This window comes from Apteryx mantelli, chromosome 17 (genome assembly GCF_036417845.1).
Source record: "Apteryx mantelli isolate bAptMan1 chromosome 17, bAptMan1.hap1, whole genome shotgun sequence".
Classification (NCBI taxonomy): domain Eukaryota; kingdom Metazoa; phylum Chordata; class Aves; order Apterygiformes; family Apterygidae; genus Apteryx; species Apteryx mantelli.
Window position 1 is genome coordinate 15,795,800 of NC_089994.1, and position 17,682 is coordinate 15,813,481.

General features: G+C 37.7%; 1 protein-coding gene across 1 annotated transcript in view; it reads right to left on the minus strand.

Annotated features, from left to right (window-relative positions):
• The window catches only part of DNAH10 (dynein axonemal heavy chain 10), a 59,211-nt gene that overhangs the window by 23,721 nt on the left and 17,808 nt on the right, over positions 1-17,682 (minus strand). The window contains exons 20-47 of the mRNA XM_067307395.1: positions 17,500-17,616; positions 17,286-17,388; positions 16,888-17,066; positions 15,969-16,180; positions 15,513-15,669; positions 14,846-15,079; positions 14,623-14,745; positions 13,614-13,847; positions 12,884-13,107; positions 12,120-12,389; positions 11,846-12,029; positions 11,416-11,550; positions 10,828-10,980; positions 10,101-10,289; positions 9,845-9,991; positions 8,735-8,926; positions 8,438-8,556; positions 8,101-8,259; positions 7,631-7,766; positions 7,376-7,498; positions 5,973-6,107; positions 5,456-5,672; positions 4,722-4,841; positions 3,652-3,797; positions 3,087-3,239; positions 2,278-2,538; positions 1,423-1,595; positions 1,004-1,097 (exon numbers count right to left, since the gene is read on the minus strand). Coding sequence (XP_067163496.1) covers positions 1,004-1,097; positions 1,423-1,595; positions 2,278-2,538; positions 3,087-3,239; positions 3,652-3,797; positions 4,722-4,841; positions 5,456-5,672; positions 5,973-6,107; positions 7,376-7,498; positions 7,631-7,766; positions 8,101-8,259; positions 8,438-8,556; positions 8,735-8,926; positions 9,845-9,991; positions 10,101-10,289; positions 10,828-10,980; positions 11,416-11,550; positions 11,846-12,029; positions 12,120-12,389; positions 12,884-13,107; positions 13,614-13,847; positions 14,623-14,745; positions 14,846-15,079; positions 15,513-15,669; positions 15,969-16,180; positions 16,888-17,066; positions 17,286-17,388; positions 17,500-17,616 — 4,689 coding nt within the window. The remainder of the gene's footprint in view (positions 1-1,003; positions 1,098-1,422; positions 1,596-2,277; positions 2,539-3,086; positions 3,240-3,651; positions 3,798-4,721; positions 4,842-5,455; positions 5,673-5,972; positions 6,108-7,375; positions 7,499-7,630; positions 7,767-8,100; positions 8,260-8,437; positions 8,557-8,734; positions 8,927-9,844; positions 9,992-10,100; positions 10,290-10,827; positions 10,981-11,415; positions 11,551-11,845; positions 12,030-12,119; positions 12,390-12,883; positions 13,108-13,613; positions 13,848-14,622; positions 14,746-14,845; positions 15,080-15,512; positions 15,670-15,968; positions 16,181-16,887; positions 17,067-17,285; positions 17,389-17,499; positions 17,617-17,682) is intronic.

Below are 17,682 nucleotides of genomic sequence, written 5' to 3' on the forward strand. Positions count from 1 at the left end.
GAGGGGTGATGATGCAAATTCTTGTCAAATATCAACTGATTTCAAGGGGATACTGATGTCACTAGAAAGCCCAAAGATCACAATGTCCTAATATGTTCTGTGTATGATCTAAAATGATCTAATAAACAGTTCAGGAAACATTCAAGCCAGTGGACTGCAGAAGTTTAAGGCAGGAAAGAATAAGCTTATTACAAAAAATACATTATTGTATTTTGGCATAAATATTAATCAACCTTCCTTCTCAGCATTCATATTGATGTCTTGCTGCCAAGACTTCTCACAAATCTTGAAGGTCTGAATGAATGTACAAATACAGAAAAGTTGCAGTATAATTATTCTGAGTTGTGAAAATTGAGCTGGAAATGTGTCTTTTATGTTAGAGGAGAAATTTTAAGCAGGAAAATCTGAGGTCACTGAAATCTACCTCTTTCCATCTAAGCAAGTTGCTTATATAAACACAGACTTTGTCCAAATCCTCCTCTAATTCTCAAGATATAAAACTGGCTTCCTTCTCTCTTTTAAGATGTAATTTGGAGCATTTTCCAGTCTGCATAATTGCCACAACTGAATGCATTGTGTAAGAGCTCAGCTCTTACCCCTTTTTTTCCCCTCCTTGACTGTATAGTCACATTCTGACACAATCCTTCCCAAAGGAAGATACTGACTTGAGAAGGAAGTGATTTCCTGAGTTTTCACCCGCACTGCTCTCACACTTCATTTATGTCACTTGTGGCACTACTAACCAATTTTTCCTGGATCAGTGAATCCAGTGACACTTTTTGTTCCTCTGCAGATCTGCTCACTTACTCTTCCACAGCTACTTTATTTTAGGAAAAAAAAACTCCATGGACCATGTTTTAAATTAATGGAGCAACAGAGTGGTCAGACAAGTCTGCAGTCTGACTGCAGGAAGTAAGTGCAACAGTTGGTAATGTTGCTGTTGTAAATTAGTTGCTCTAGTAATATAGTCAGTGACTACTAAAAAATGAAAGAAATTACTCACCAATGCCTTGTCTGCTTCATTAATCAACCTGTCATGGAAAACCCTCAGACACTCATTTCTCCAAACTCTCACCATCTGGGCGACTGTTTGGAACCTGCATTAACATCAAAATAACAGACTGCACCAAATGAGTCAATAAGATCCCTAAAGCCATGTGGTTAACAACACTGACCAAAGCCTGGATTGGCTTTTTTTCCCTCTTTTTGCTCTTGTTCTTTTCATAAGGGAGAATAATTAATTTGCATCTTTACCTCCAGATACTGTATTTAAGAAAGAACATTTTCCCACTGTATGGTGATGGTTCTGTGAAAAGTGACCAACTGCGACTATTTTTCATGTATCAAGCTATCTCATCTTCACCCAGATTCATCCAATATAAATGGGTGTAGGGCCACTGAAGACAATTTTTCTATTCTTACCTCTCTGGGGTTGTAAGAATAAGTCCATTATAGACCCTGGAAAGATCCCGCAGATTGAAAATGTAATGGAATTTGGAAGGAGTAGGGGGTAGGTCACGGACAATCATTTTATAAAGCTCCAAAGTACACACTGTCATCCTGTCAGAAATGGCTGCTATAGACTCATGAAACATCTGCAAACATGAGAAAGAAGAGATGTTTTCACGAGATTGCCCACAGAGTACTGAATGCTCTCAAACATATTCTGCTTTACAGCTTTTAACCCTGCTTGTCATATTTCAAATAACTAAGGGCAAACATTTTTAGAAATTCATATTAATGTGTAGTATGGACACCCTACAGTTAAATGTTTTGGGCGAGGTCCATCTCCAGTCCTGAGCTTGCACAGTGCTGAAGATGATATGGTCACGCTCTGTGACTGGGATTTCTACAGCACTTCCATAACAGAATAAATAAACTGCTCTTTTCTTGTATAATATTGCAGTTTAGTTGCTTAGTGATGCACTTTACTGCTTTATATTAAATTTTTCACTCTCATTCAGGAAAGAGTTTGCTGAACTTGGGAACTGGTTATAGAACCATAACCAAATGGTTCATAGGTTTTAAGCTATGAAAAGCTCTGGTTTTACAAATTATCTCCTAGATTGAAAGTTTACGTATTATTCATGAATTTATCAACTCTGCATAAATGCATCTCTTGAGAAGGGAAGAGGAAAGGAAGGGTTTTCATGAGGTTCTAAACAAGAGGACGGAAAGCTGATAAAGAGGATTTCATGTCTTTTGATAATATGAAAATAAATGTCTATTTAAAAATAGTAAGCCTTTTAAGCAGCCTTTTAAATACAATGAAATTACCTCAGTGTGGCCTTTCAGGATGGAGGCATAGATCAAATTCAGTGATTGCTCAGAAGGAAAAGGTACATTAAAAACACTGAAGAGTGAGATAAATCGAGGGTCAACCTCATTCCGACCTCCTCCAGCTTTCCCCATGGCAGCGATAAAACCCAGGTCTCGAAGAATTTTACAGGTCATCTCCTTCCCGCGGTCATACAAGAAACCTCTTTCTAGCAGCAGCTTCAACAAGGCAATGGGTTGCTGTGTGCCATACTCATCAACCTTTGTAATGCAAAAGAGCCAAGATATTTAGAGTACAGTACACCAGCTTGACAATGACTGCTATCAATGTGGAAATATTGAGCTCCATACTTGACAGAACTTTAGAAGGTCTAAGTGACACTTTGTAAATCTCTAGCACTGATTGAGAACATTCATGACAACGTTTCATATGGGAAAAATGCCTCTTCTCCAAGGTAAACAAATACCCTCCTGCCCAGTTCACAAAGAGGAAAGGATGGTTTCTACAGAAGACCGACTCCAGCCAGTATCAGGCCACAAAGACATGATTTTAATGGCATAAAAAAATGATCCAAAAGGATGTCTCCAAAAGGAGATATTTCTAACATATAGGACAAATATTGTAATAGACAGAAATAATCCCTATTGCACACAATTTCAACTCTTCTGAAGATCCTAAGCTGAAATCCAGTTATGCACTTGACATGAATCTCCTTGACTTGTAATTAGTTGTAGCTGTGTATGAAGGAACCACATCAGTGCCACGCCACATGTTGCTATATTACCTTGCAAATACACTGGCAGCTTACCCTTGGCATGTTCATATCGTCCATGAAAACAAGGAGACGTTTACCCATAGGGGGGCCATAAGTGTCTTTAGTCCGTTTCTCTACATTTGCCTCTAGGTTTCTCTGAATGTCCATTGATGTTGTACGAGAAGAGAAGTTAATTACTAGCAGCAGCTGCAGAGGACAGGAAATGAATAAGAATAGATTTTTACCTCTTTTTTTGACAAGAGCATTCTAGAAAATATTCTTCCTAACAGAGGAAACATTTCTCTGGTCTAGTTATTCACTTCAATTACAGATGATGAAAAAAAGTCAAATTCTTTTTCTTAGCACTTTGGTAAGTATATATTTACTTTATAAAACTGAATCTCTATGTGGTAGAACAGAACAAAATGTCTTTGATCCTGAAGGATTCTGGAATCTTTCACATGCTTTGGGTCTGAGCTTGCAGTCAATCTCTGTACCTATGTGAGGCTTCAGAGTCAGTACTTCTACCCACAGACTCAGGCTTCAAAATGCAAATTTAAGAAAAAGACAAGGAATGAAAACGCAGCTTTACAACCAACATGAAATGCCTCATACATACATTAAGGTCTTTGTTCAGACGGTTTAGGAAGTTTTGTGTAGTTGCAGTTTTAGAAGTACCTGATTCACCTACAAGAACAACTGGGCGTTTTATTTTTACCGTCTGTTCTAGCAACCAAGTAGTGCGTGTTGTATCCACTGTAGGCACTGAAAAAGATCATGAATATGATAGCAGGTTACACTAAAATGCAGTACAGCTGAGGGATTTGTATTTATAGAACAGTGCTGGATCAGACTCCCAAGGTATTAACATGCAGATGCACAAAGGTATAATAAGAAATATCAACTTACTAACAATGCTGAAGGAAATTTTTAATTGCTCAACCACCTCTTGTTTGAGCTTTTCGCATTGGGATCTTTTCTCCCATATGTATATATTAAAAAGGAAATTTTCCTCCATATAGTAGGGTCATGCACCAGTTAAGTTCTGTTTAATCCCTATTTCAAGGATATAATCAGGATTTTTTTGGATCATAAGCATATTCCTGGTACTCTACAGAGATGAATTTTGTTCTTTATGAATAGTCTGCACTTAGGAACAACTTTAGAGATCATATCTCTTGTGTCTGTGAATTTAACCTGTGCTTGCTGAAGTGTTACTATAAAATAACATCTATTAATTTGTCATTAACTATGAAAAGCACTTGTCACCATTAGGGAATGCTTGAAGTAACAACAGATAACAGCCTTAAGAATGTATTTTTTATCTACTGAGCATATGAACCAGTGATCTGAGACTTCTTCTAGCTTTTTTGGTAGAGGAAACTGTGAATCTATCTTCTGCTCTTCTGGCTTGTAAAAGGTATTGTTCATTCCTAATAAGCCTTAATAACTGAAACAAGTTTTTCATTCTTTCCTCACTTCTTTATTACACAACGTTACAAAGCTCAGCTCTACTCCTTCTGAACTACCATGACAAGATCATTTAAAAAATTGAATTGTGCTGTCACAAGAAGCTGAATCTGATTAGATGACCTTCAATACAGACAGAAGATGTCTCATGCAAAGTCCCACCACTCAGTGGCAGCACATTATAAATTAAAGGTACATCATCATTATATTTTATCTTACCTAGAATGTCAAGAAATTTCTCTTGAGGTTTATGAATATAATCAGGAACAAGCTTCATCCAAGGTATCCACCTTTTTTTAAATCCATCAAAATGAAAGTCATACAAAGTTGGTAGTTGACCTGCAAAGCATTTAGCAATTGGAGATTTTCTAGGACACTGAAATATTTCATGAGAAAATAATCTGACTGAGATGAAAATAAAGGGTAAGATTCTGGACCAAGTGGTACAACACTGTGTCCCATTTACAGAATCACAGAATCGCTGAGGTTGGAAGGGACCTCTGGAGATTATCTAGTCCAACCCCCCTGCTCAAGCAGGGTCACCTAGAGCACGTTGCACAGGATTGCGTCCAGGTGTGTTTTGAATATCTCCAGAGAAGGAGACTCCACAACCTTACTTGTTATTTAACCCAATAAGACATCAACCAGAATTTTCTAGTCCAGCACTTGGATCACATCATCCCCTTTGAAGCACCCTTCCACTGATTTTCACTGTCTATCTCTTCAGCTTGGCAAAGAAAAATGTTGTTTATTTGAGGATAGACCAGTAGTTGAGAGTCATTTAGCATCAGTGTCTTTGCAGGGTTTTCAGTGATAGTTCTTCAGAGATCATCAAACATCTTTTGCAGGCAGGATAGCTAGCTGGAAGGAAGAACAATGTTCTGCCTTCAAGGAAATGAAGGCTTTATTAATATAATCAAAGGGAATCAGACTAAATTATGAGAAAATCCTACCTGGCAGCTCCCCTGGCTTAGCTAGGATGTTGTCATCATGAACAGTAGACATAGAGGAAATACGTTTAACTGCTTCATCAAACTTAATTCTTCCAGTATCAAGAAGAGCAGCACCTAGGGAGGAATACAAAGCTTCCAAGAAAAAACACTCCAGAACTTCAGGGTCATCAGGTTGTACCACGATTAGAGCTTCCAACATCACAGTCAACTGCACCACCTGTTGTGAGACAAGATATGCAAATAGAATTGACATTTAAGCGCATGAAAAGTCTTAATATCTTTTCAGCTGTCTGAGTGTTTAATGATCTTTTGTCCTTACAGGTGTTATCTATTAATATGAGTATTAATGACCATAGAAGAGCACTGTCAGGAACCGATTGTTTCTATTGTCTCCTGGTGCTCATCACTAGGAAACTAATGTTTCAGCATGGACTCTACTCTTGCATCTTCTTTGGGAGGTTTTTTCTCTCTCTAATATTCAGTTTCACTTTTTCAACCATTATTCTGTATTCCTCACCATATTTAGATCTGTTTGAGGAACAATGGTCTTCAGCCTTTCTCCTTGTCTGCCATCCACAATTCCCTCTACGATCATATCAATAAGGTAGGGCACATATTTTTGAAAGAGATGATTCAATTCAATTCTCTCTTGCTGAGGGAAGAAAAGGACAATAATTCAGTGCATAGAAACATTGAAAGCTGATTTGTGGCAGCAATGTTTCTCATCACTACATTAACCAGCTCCGACTGTTCTTGCAGGCCTCACTTCTACCAAAGACAGGGTACAGTTACATGAAGAAATGTGACACTTGTATGGACTGGGTTTTCAGCAGGTGTGGATCTACAATCATCAGGTGATAGCCCTCTGCTGCAGCCCTGGTGATCAGATTTATTATTGTCCCAGCCTGTAAACAATTAGCTGAGGTCCATACATTTGGATCATAATTGCACTATGCTCCCCCCTAGATAATGGAGACAGACAGATACCTCTAGGGAACATGCTATTCCTTCCCAGTAAGATCCTAACAACACTCTGGAGGTGCCTGTCTTTCTGCACAGACTAGGGAGAAGGTCTAAGGCAACTACTCTCCTGACCTCCATGCTCCAGCTAAGTGTGAATTGCTGGTATGAATGGAGGCCTTTGACTCTCACTTCTCCCTAAGCTGCCAAAACTGCTGTAAACAGCAACTATTCAGGTCCCAGCAGCTGGCTGAATGAATCGTTCATATTTGTTTGCACAAAAGATACTTATTCTATAAATGACTATAATTCATACTAGATTTATATTGATTGCTTTATATTAAAATTTAAATTTCATCTATATGAAAAGCAAGTTGTGTCATACAAAAATGAAAGATCATTAATTAATCTTGTAATTTTTATTAAAATATCCACATTTAAAAAATAAATTAATAATGCATTAGGAAATCAATTTAGGAATTAATGATGGAGAAGATGGATACTTGAGCTTACTGTAAGATTATAGGTACTATTAAACTTCGTGAAGAGCACAAACTTTCCCTATGAATAAATTATCCTACATCAGTTTGTTGTATTTTATTTTTGTCATAGTATAACACAAAACTCTGCAGAACAAGCATTCATTTGCATATAAAAGTGCTATAAGCTCAATATTCTTTAATGTCAGTTGGTTTGCATTTATGTTAATTTCTGCCTTTAATTCTAGATATCAGCCCCTCTCCCACTGCTTTCATCCTAACAGAAAATGATTCCATTACAAAAATTAAGGGAGGGCTAGCTGGTATTTACACACGTAACGGAACTCAGTGACAGGGGCCTTCACGACAAATGAATTATAAGGGAATTCAGAAAATCAAACTGCCTTTACAAAGGTTTTTAACATCTGTCCACAGTTCAGTATTTAATACAAATACTCTGATCAAGTGCAAAAATTCCCACCTCGTTTCCTCTTTCTTGGGTCCACTTTTGCCAGTAAGGTTTATATTTCAGGTTTTTAGGATCTACAAAGACCATTCCACAGCGGGATACTGTGGCAGGAGATGCATACTGTAAGTCTCCAACCTATGAAATAATCATACAGGATAATCATACACTTAAACAATGAAGAACAGTCACAGCAACTGCTTTTCAGTCTTTGCAGACTGAGCTGGATCTAACCCTTCCCATGTATCAGATTGTACAATCATCGCTTACCTCAAACAACAGAGCACAGTGAGACTGGAGCCTAATCCGCTCCCCATTTGCCAGTGTCAATAATTTGTTGTCATCCATCACAGAATTCATATTTTCCACCCAGAGAGCATCCACATCTCCATCAAACAGAATGTACCTGTGGACACAGAAGTCAAGGACACAGTGACTGATTTTATCTAATTTTACTAACGTTTATTTCAGAATACAGATGCTCCATCAAAGGTGTTTGTGTCAGTCCATGTGTTTTGAAGCCTTCTGTGCATTTTTGATACTTGAATAGCTTCCATTCATCTCACTGAGGCTGGAAACTCACAAGAGAAGACAGACAGACCCTTAGAGACTTTCTATCCATTTTACATTTGCTTTTGAAATTGTGCAATATCAAATATTTTATGTTTTAATAACAATAAAATATCAACATAAAACTCAAGAGTATCTAAAAATCATCATGATGATTTCTAGCTGTCTACCTTCGCTCTTTCTTGTCAGTAGGCTTGTTGATATCCCGGAAGATGTTTGACAGGACTCCATCTGTCCAGTCTCGTGTGGTAGGGTCAAGGATCCCATACAGCTCAATCACACTCATAGCTTTAGGGTTCAGTGTGTAAAGCTTTGTCAGTAATCCCAGCCTAGAGACACAGCAATAAAAGCAATATTAACATTGCTTTTCCATACCATCTCATGTTAACCCAAGCAAATCTTATAGTCAGCTATAGATCCTACCATGACTACACATGGCTGAATAACGCAGCCTACAGACTGTGCCATTTTACAACCTGATTTCCATGTATCAAAATCTATACTCACTTGGTTTGAGCGTGGCACAAAGCATTAATGACAACTGACTTGCCACCTCCAGTAGGTCCAACCACCATCGTAGTGTGACGAGTTAACATTGTCTCATACATCTGAACTACTTTATCCACCTGAAAAATACATATTGATTCAATAGACTGCTGTCTGTAAATCATCTGTGGACCAGATTAGCAACTGGACTATACCAACTAAGCTCTCCTGATTTTGCAGGAGCCATTCCAGAGTGCAGCAATGGGGATTCACCGTAATGTTTATGACAAAAACTCAAGCAATTAACATTTTTTCTACCTGGACTGGTAAAACAACATAACCCCCTTCTTCCAGCGCTTGTTCTACAGCATCATTAAAGTTAGGGTAGCGGACTCGAGGGCAATCCAGGCCAGGAAACAGGTCAGAGATTAGGCCAAGGAAGAGAGGTACATCTTCAAACACGAATTTAGGAAGATTCATATCTCGTAGAGCTCTCATCAGTACGACATCCTAAACAAAACATAGCAGAATCAATCTCTACCAAATAGCTAACCAATTATCTAATATGTAGTAATTTCAAACATCTCTAAAAAGTTATTGACTGATTACTTTAGCACAGCTTTGGGAATGCTTTCTTGGCATCAGTTACTACTGGAAACAAAGACCATTTTATAAGGACTAGGCTGATCAAAAGCTAAAGAATAATATATTGCCTTTTTCTATCCTAATAACCAAATGCCAAATGACAATGGCTGGAGTGGCCCACACCACTGCTTACCTGATTTGACGTTAAAATAAACAACTGTTTTATGAACATACTCAAGCTCTGTAGTCCCCCTGAGATCATTATTTAACATCAAATTCCCATCAACCTGCAAATCTGTGCATAACTTTATAGGAGAGTTTCTTCTAGCTTTCTCCAATTTTTTAAGCAAAAATTTGAATAAGAATTTCTCTAGGCAATTGAGTATCATAACTGCCAACATGGAAATAAAAAATAGGTGTAAAAGAAAACCATAATAATCAACACAGCATGAAAAACCTTCATTTATAATTATGTTATATTTTCTGAGCTACATAATTAACAACTGCATGGCTGGAGCACCTACTTAGCGTAAAATGTTCAAAAAACTTAGCTTTGGCTATTTATCCAGATTCATTCATCTGCCTATTTGTATCCTGCATTTAACATCAAGATCACGTATAAAATACACACCAAGGAGTAAAATACCTTATTTTCTATAGGTTCCCCTACTTTGATTTGAGTTCTGATGCTAACTCGGTGGTGATGAAACTCAGCAAGAAAACAGTGACAAGTAATACAAGTGCTACTATTTCTAAGGCATACAAACTAGAGCAGATGTGTAATCACATCCTCTTCCTAATGAAAAAGATGATCTGTCCAGGGTAACCAAGTCACAAGTCTACCTCACTGAGGTCTGCTGATCCTCTTTTCAGCTCTCCAGCCATCACCAACACTGACTTGAGGGCCCGCAGTCCAAAATCATAATGATGTTGTTTAGAAAGTTGTTCTCTAGCCAGCTTGTATAGTACCGTCATCTTTTTGGCAAGGGTCTATTTGGAGAGTTCAGTTAGAGAATCACAAGCATGTAAGTCACAACAAACACTGACCACGTATACACAGGTGTTTACATTGATAAAGATAGCAACACAATTTTCTTACCTTTGCCATAAGGAACCCTTCAGAAAAGAGCATGATTTCACAGATTTGCTGGAGATCTGGTACAATAACAACCACAGGCCTGAACAAAGCTTTTACAGACTCAGGGAGCTCAGTCCGGCCAGCATAACCAGGATTCATAGTAATAAAAATGCCCATTCTGTTATCAAGGGTAATTTCCTGTCCTTCAAACTAAAACCATAAGGAAATGTTAGAACAACGTGTATTTGGAATCAAAAGAAATAGCACTATTTACTAAAAGAGAAAAACAGTAATACTGGGGAACCCACTTAGGTTAAAATATTCCAAAAATTTAGCTGGATACATTCATCTGGCTATTTGCATCCTGGATATAATCATCAAGACGTTTCACACTTCTCAGTCAAATTTTCAGTCTAAGAATCGTGATGTCTTATAAACATCAGTAAACTAAGCCTCACAACCAATATCAAGTTAAGTTACTTTTATCCCTAATTACTATTATCCCTTTTACTGTTATAAGCTTACTAATATCCCTCTTTACAAAGAAGGAACCTAGCAAAGGACTAAAAAATCAAAAGGATTTAATAAGCCTGAAACTGCGACCACATATTCTGCGGTTTGAAATGTTCAGCACAAAAACGTGTTACAGAAGAAGCAGTCCTTTGACCTAGTGATGGGGTTTAGCCCTGAATCTTAACCTCAAGCACAAGACCAGCTTTCACACTTAGTCTTGACTGTTAGTGTTTACCTGAAACGTTTTCAGCTGATTCATTAAAGCATTTCGAATAGTCTGAATCTGAGAAGAAATGACTGAAAGTACAGAAGCATCAATACGATTGAATTCATCAAAACATCCCCATGCTCCACACTGGGCAAGACCAGAGAAAATTTTACCAACTGCCTAAAAAACAACAACAAGAAAAAAGTCTCAGCAATGAGTATATAAAACAGTCAGCATCAGCAAACTTTGGGGTATGCTAAAACTCTTAACAACTGGGTAGAACCTCTGGATATTTATAGACAAGGAGCTTTTATAGAGGAGCTAGCAATCTGTCATAGGGTCTTCCAACAATTACTTGCCACGTGCAGATTGCCCACGGTGAGCTTAGACGCACATCATCTAGTCATTGCTCTCCTTCCTTGAAAGCACAGATGGAATCCTGAAATTCCTTCAGTAATTTATTCAAAATAGACATTTTTTACTATATTTCATTATCAATTGCACTTCATCCAAGCAAAGTATGAATTCAGAAGTTCAGGATATGTTCATATCCTGGGCACCCAGAAAGGGCAGTAGCTGGCAATTTATCAGAGAAAACAGTGTTTTAACTCTCACTTTGAAATCCATGCCTTCTCCACAGTTTGTCACTACACACAGCAAGCCCAGGGCTTTGGCCAGATCCTTGGTTGTTTCTGTTTTCCCTGTACCTGCTGGCCCAGCTGGTGCTCCTCCCAAAAACATGGATAAAGCCTTTGGAGACAAACCAAAAAGCAAAGCAAAGCTTGGATTACATTTGTATTAGGTTGGCAACAAACTGACAAATCTTTGGGTATAAAAAGCCTTAAATTTTGATCTGTGAATGCATTTTATATCATCTTTGAGGATATTGCAACTGATCCTTAGAAGGATATTGCAACTTATTCCAAATATATTAATGTTCACATTGTCTCCTAGGGGATAGCAAAGTGGCAAGAAAATAATTATGTGACTGCACAGAAGTGTATTTTAAAACGGCATATTAGTAAAAATCTCCTTGAACATATACCTGTGTGAGCGTAAGATAAATACGATCTGTAAGTGGGGTGATCACGAGTCGTCCGTTCAAACCCATATACTCATAACCATAGGAAAATGTGCCCGTGCACTGCCGCACATTCAGTTCATCCGGCTCTCGATCCCAGTAAAAACGCAGCTGGCTTTCCCATTCAAACTCCTGAGCCTGCAGAATGCTACACAAGAGAGGCTTGCTCACATGAAGTAAAAGGATGGGAATACAAATTACAGATTTGGTATTTTCCTAAATAGGTTGGAGGGTTTACCTGTCTCTTACGAATGTATCAACAATGTCCCTGGCATGAACATCAATAATAAGAACAGTGTTGTATTTTTTCCTGTCATTTTTACTCAAAGGCTTTGTAATGCAGGTAACCAGGTCATCAATTTGCTGATGCATTTTTTTAGCATAAAGTTTCATTGCCTGTTTTTCTCCCTTTTTCACTTTCCGAAAGACATCTTCCACCTCCCAGGTCCACCACACCTGGTTAGCAGCCAGCACCATCATGCCTTGGTAGAGTAACATCCAGTCAACTCTATGGGAAACACATATAGCGAGGGAGTCTGAGTTACTGTTTACAAGAAGCCTTCTTTTATCCTAAGGACAAAAAAAGAGTTCTTCCTTCTATTTCTGCAGTAACTACAACATGGGCAGAACTTTAGAGAGATGCATAAAATTCTGTCAAGGTATGATATACTATTTTGAAAGCCTAGGAAATTCTCTCATAGAAAAGCTACCTATTCCATGTGTAAAGCCTAAGTGCAATTCATAATGAGAAAAACACACTGTGCACACATCACGAAAATAAATATTCAAGACTTAGGAAATGACATACTATAGATAACATGCTGTTCTTTCTCGTCAGTTAAAATACTATATATGCATGTATCAATACTCCTCCACACACAGAAATAGAGGCTAAACTGTGTATAAATGAAAAAAAACAAAGTCTCTATCTTCCTATACTGCTACAGGCTCATAATACCATATATGGTATTTATGTTATCCTTGACACACTGATCGTTTCACCTGCTTCTGTCTTCACAGTATCGAAAAATGGCTTCTTTAGTAAGGAGTCTGTTTGTTCGTCTCATTTCTGCTAGCACCGCTGTCATCCAGTTCTCCACTCTGCCTTCTGCAGCCACAGCCTGTCGGAACTCCATCACCTCCCCTTCAGCTGAAATCATGGCTGTTGCAATTTTCTCACCACTATCACCATCCCGAAACCTCAGGGAAGCTATGTTGTCATACATCTGAAATACATCAACAAAGAAACTCACTGGCATTTGAGAAACCAAGCTTCTAAGATTTAAGGGTAGCTAACCCCCACTGAATGTTGAAAGGAAATTTCCATGGACTCTAAAGAGAAATGGGTCCAACTCTAAGTAATCAAATACAAATGCTGATGAATGCTCATAAACCAAATGCAGAATAAGCAAGCAGATAATCTGGCCCAAATTACATTTATTTTTTTCAGAAAATAAAGATCTATCAAGAGCTACAGGAAGGTTATTTCATAATTGATCATTCCAGGGCATCTTGAACCTTCCTCTGCTATAACTGATACTGGCCAGTGTAAGAGGTGGGATAGACCATGGACTGGATTTGATTTGGTTATTCAGAAGTTTCTCCAAGATGCCAACAGGACGTTCTTTACATGCAAGAAATATTAGCACCCTTAGCAGCATGTACAGTACTGTCTGTTAAACTGTAAAAACACCTAAAAGCACAGGGCACTGTGGAAAGCTGGACACTGTACCTTTATCATGTGTTCCTGGACACAGAGTGGGTCACTGCTACCAAGGATACTAAGCAACTCCTCATCAGATATAAAGAAAAATCTTGGGAAGGCATTTCGCTTTGAATCCAAATAATCATTCAAGCTTTTCTGACATTTTTCTAGCTCATCATTTATATGATGGAGGTCTGACAGTCGATTTGGGGCTTCACAGCATTTTTTTATCATTGGTTCTTTTACAGTTTCATCCATTATCTACATGGGGAGAAAAGAAAGTTTAGAAAATACTGAAGAGCAATGGATTATACCTAATTATATTTAGCAACATAAGTTCTTACAGAAGTGAATTTGAGGTAGTTTAAATATGGTTTCCTATTGTTGCAGTGCTATAGGAACATATGGAGATGGTATGTTCTCAAAGCTGAGAGCATGAATAGGAGATACTGCCATAAGCACAAGTGTAAACGAGACAAGTCTATATCCCAAGATAAGCAAACGTAAGCACATACTTGATTTTGCTCCAGTATACAGCGATATCCAAGTGAAAAGCACACAGAGCATTTCAGAATCACGGTATTATTTCAATTTTGCAGAGGGGAAAAAGAAAAGTAAGCCATATTCATATTGTGAGCATGTGTTCAGTATAGGAACAATGGTACTATACCAGCAAAGCCTTTTTAGCACAGACACAGCTCCTCAACCTACAGAAACACATCTAAGCTTCGTAATATCATGGTAAAAAGGTATATCTAATGAAAGGAAAAGGGGATTCTGCCTGCCCAGTACTGCCAGCTAAGGATCACAACTCTGCCCAGCTTAGCTAAGTTAGGAGAAGTTTTCGTGTATGGCAGAAGTGAAGTATAACAACACAGTTCCTGGGTTCCTCATCTCCTATTCAATTCATTATAACGCACCATCATCAGTGGTGTTATAAATAACATTTCTGAGTAGAAGACTACAGATAACTATGGAATTGAAAGCAAAATACACTAAATCATTATTCTGATCATAAATCAAGTCAGTTACTTGCCTTTTTAAATAACACATCTATGCTGTCAAATTTTTTGGCTTCCTCTGGAAGTTGTGATCTTATATCTCCACCAATAAAGATGCTCTCCAGATACATCCATTTTCTCTGAACCACCATCCAGATCTAAGAAAGTCAAATGTTACCATTAAAGAAAAAACACAATGGAAAGCCCTGATTATAAATAATAAACATTAATTATTTAGTCCAGCACTTTCCTCCCTACCTCAATTACTTCACCAATCAACGACAGAGTTTTTTCCCAGCGGTGAACAGTCAACAGGAAAGGGCCCACAAATCGACTGCCTGAAATACTCTGAAGATTGACAGTGTTGTCATCAAGAATCTGTACAATTTCATCCACAGATCCCAGAATAAAGCCTCGTTCCTGAGTGCCTTTGAAGTATTTTTGTACAGTGAATTTCATGTGTTCCCATGTTTCTACTATTTCCTTTACACCCTGCACATGAACATGAAAAGGTGAGTGCTTCAGTCTTCAAAAGGCAGAGAACTATAATCCTAGCATAAAAATAAAATTAGTTAGTTCAGCATAATTTTTGCACATATTTTCTAACTCTGGTTTATAAATAAGTGCCTATGCCAAGACAACATGATAAAAACAGAATAAATTCTTCTTCGGATCCTTTTTTGTAGGCCAAACTCATTTATTGTAATGACAGAAATCCAATATATTGCTGCCAAAGCCAAGATAGCTAGATACTGTGCCATGTTGTAGCTTATTAACCAAGCTATTGATCTAGTTAGCATCAGTTACATCACAGCAGGTCCCTGAAGATGCCAGAATTTATTATCATGCCAATAAATACCTCACATAAAGACACAGACTGTTATCATCTATGTCTTTTTAGTTTTATAATGGCTTTTAAAATTACCTTCTCAATGCTAAGCTCCTTAACAGCAGTTCCAACTATCTCACTGATAACATCTGAATGTCTGTGAAGCTCCATAGCAAACATATTCTCCAAAGTGAATGTTTCTGTTGTCATTTCAAAACTTGTTCCTGTTCTCTCCATAAGCTCTTGCCAATGCCTGTGTGTTAAACGGACATATCAAAAACTGTACCAGGCACTAGGACACAGTAAAGGTGAAAACAGCTGTAATTTAATACATAATAATGGAACCATATTTTTATATTCTACTATTTAATAAGAATTAATACTTTGAATACACCAGGTATCCTAGCCATCCTAGTCTCCTTACATGCTATCACAGAAGTTTATTAAACAGAAGGTAAAGCATGATCCCAGTACCTGAAATCAAAAGTTCTAACATAACAGACAAAATCTCCTTGTATACAGAATAATGGATTTAAATAAATCAAATCAAACCTTTCTCTTAAAGCTTCACTTTTTAAATCAAGCAACAAAGGAATGGAGTCTTGAAATGCCTTCATTTTTGCTTCCAAGTGAAAGGCCACTGGCATACTGCGGACTTGTTTGGGCAGCTTTCGAAGAGTTTTAAGAAATCCTTCAATTCCTTCCTGAAGAAACTGGACATTGAGGTTTATCCAGAGTGTCTGAGACCATTCCTCTTTAGCTGCCTGGGAGCAAAGCCATCAGGAGAAAAAAAACCACATTCCCTTTTAGTTCTGACAAAAGAAATATATTTTTTTCCCCACTACAAAGGATCTAGAGACCACAGTCAGGATGTGGATGCAACTGCATTAACATTTTACAAACAGAGGAAGAGACAGGTACATGTCCAAGAGAGATTCATAGCCAAATGCAACCAGTTGTATAAGAAATAATCAAAAGGAAACATGGAGAACAGAAAGCACATCCATAATATACATTACAGGGGAACAGTCTGGCTCTTAAAGTTAGGGTATCTTAATTTTGAAAAAATAAAATCTACTAAATAGCTCTTTAAGATCATTTAAGGCCTGAGATACCCGTTGTCACCCGTACACGTAGTCCCACTGAAATCATCAGAACTTCTTGTGCAGTAAGACGCCACCCAAAATAATCAGGATCTGTTCCTACCTGATAAAAGTATGTGCTTGGCCCACTATTTCAGTAGTTTTACTCCTGTACTATTGTCACTAAATATATATCATGGTGATAGTCAGTTAAAGGTCACAGCTTATTTCATGCAAAGGCTTAGGAGCAGAGTTGATAGCAGTAAGAGGACAACACAGTCTCTGTCCTCTCTCTCCCCCCTCTTTTCTGTGTGTATGTGCATGCACGCAAGTGTGTGTGTGTGTGTGTGTGTGTGTGTGTGTGTGTGCATACACAATGCAATACTTACTTTTTGTAATTTATAAATTTCATAGATCTGCTTTAGACCTTCCATATCATTTTGTGCTTTCATTAACTCAGGGTACAATGTGATTGGCAGGTCAAAAAGTTTCTCAGCATTGCCCAATTCCTGATAACTTTTTTCCAGTTTTTCCGCTTCTTTTTCAAAAATGTCCATGAGTTCCAATCCTAGGAAAGGAGAGAAAATTTTCTAGATGAACACTCCTATGGATCATGAGGGACAAATAAGACAGAACTTGTATATAGTCTGTAGAAGTTATAGTACTAAAAATGTCATATTCCTGGTTGATCAGTTTGTATTTTAATAAGGAAATCACAATTTTCTCATTTAACGTAAAATTTGAAGAATTGTCCAAAGGATCGCTTCACCTACATTAATCCACTTACCTTTATCAAGATCTTCCCCAACAGCGCCAGGCCCCTCTGTTGTGAATTTATGGAAGAAATCTGCTATCTCTTTACTGTAGTCCCCAACTTGTTGTCGTGTAATCTAAAGAGAACAATGTTTAAATTGTTTGCCTTTCCATTTCTAATTTTTTTCAGTATTACAAATATTACCTCTGTAAATGTCCTCTAATTTTTTCAGTATTACAAATATTACCTTTGTAAATGTCCTTTTTATGCTTCCAAGGCTGTGATCAACTTCTGATGCCTCAAATAAGAGAGTCTCCCACTTTTCCCTAATCTTGTCAGCCATCTCTTGCTCTTCTTTAGCTACCTAAAACAAAACAAATAACATCTCACACAAGCAATAATGAGTCATAAGAAAGTGAAGAAGGCATGG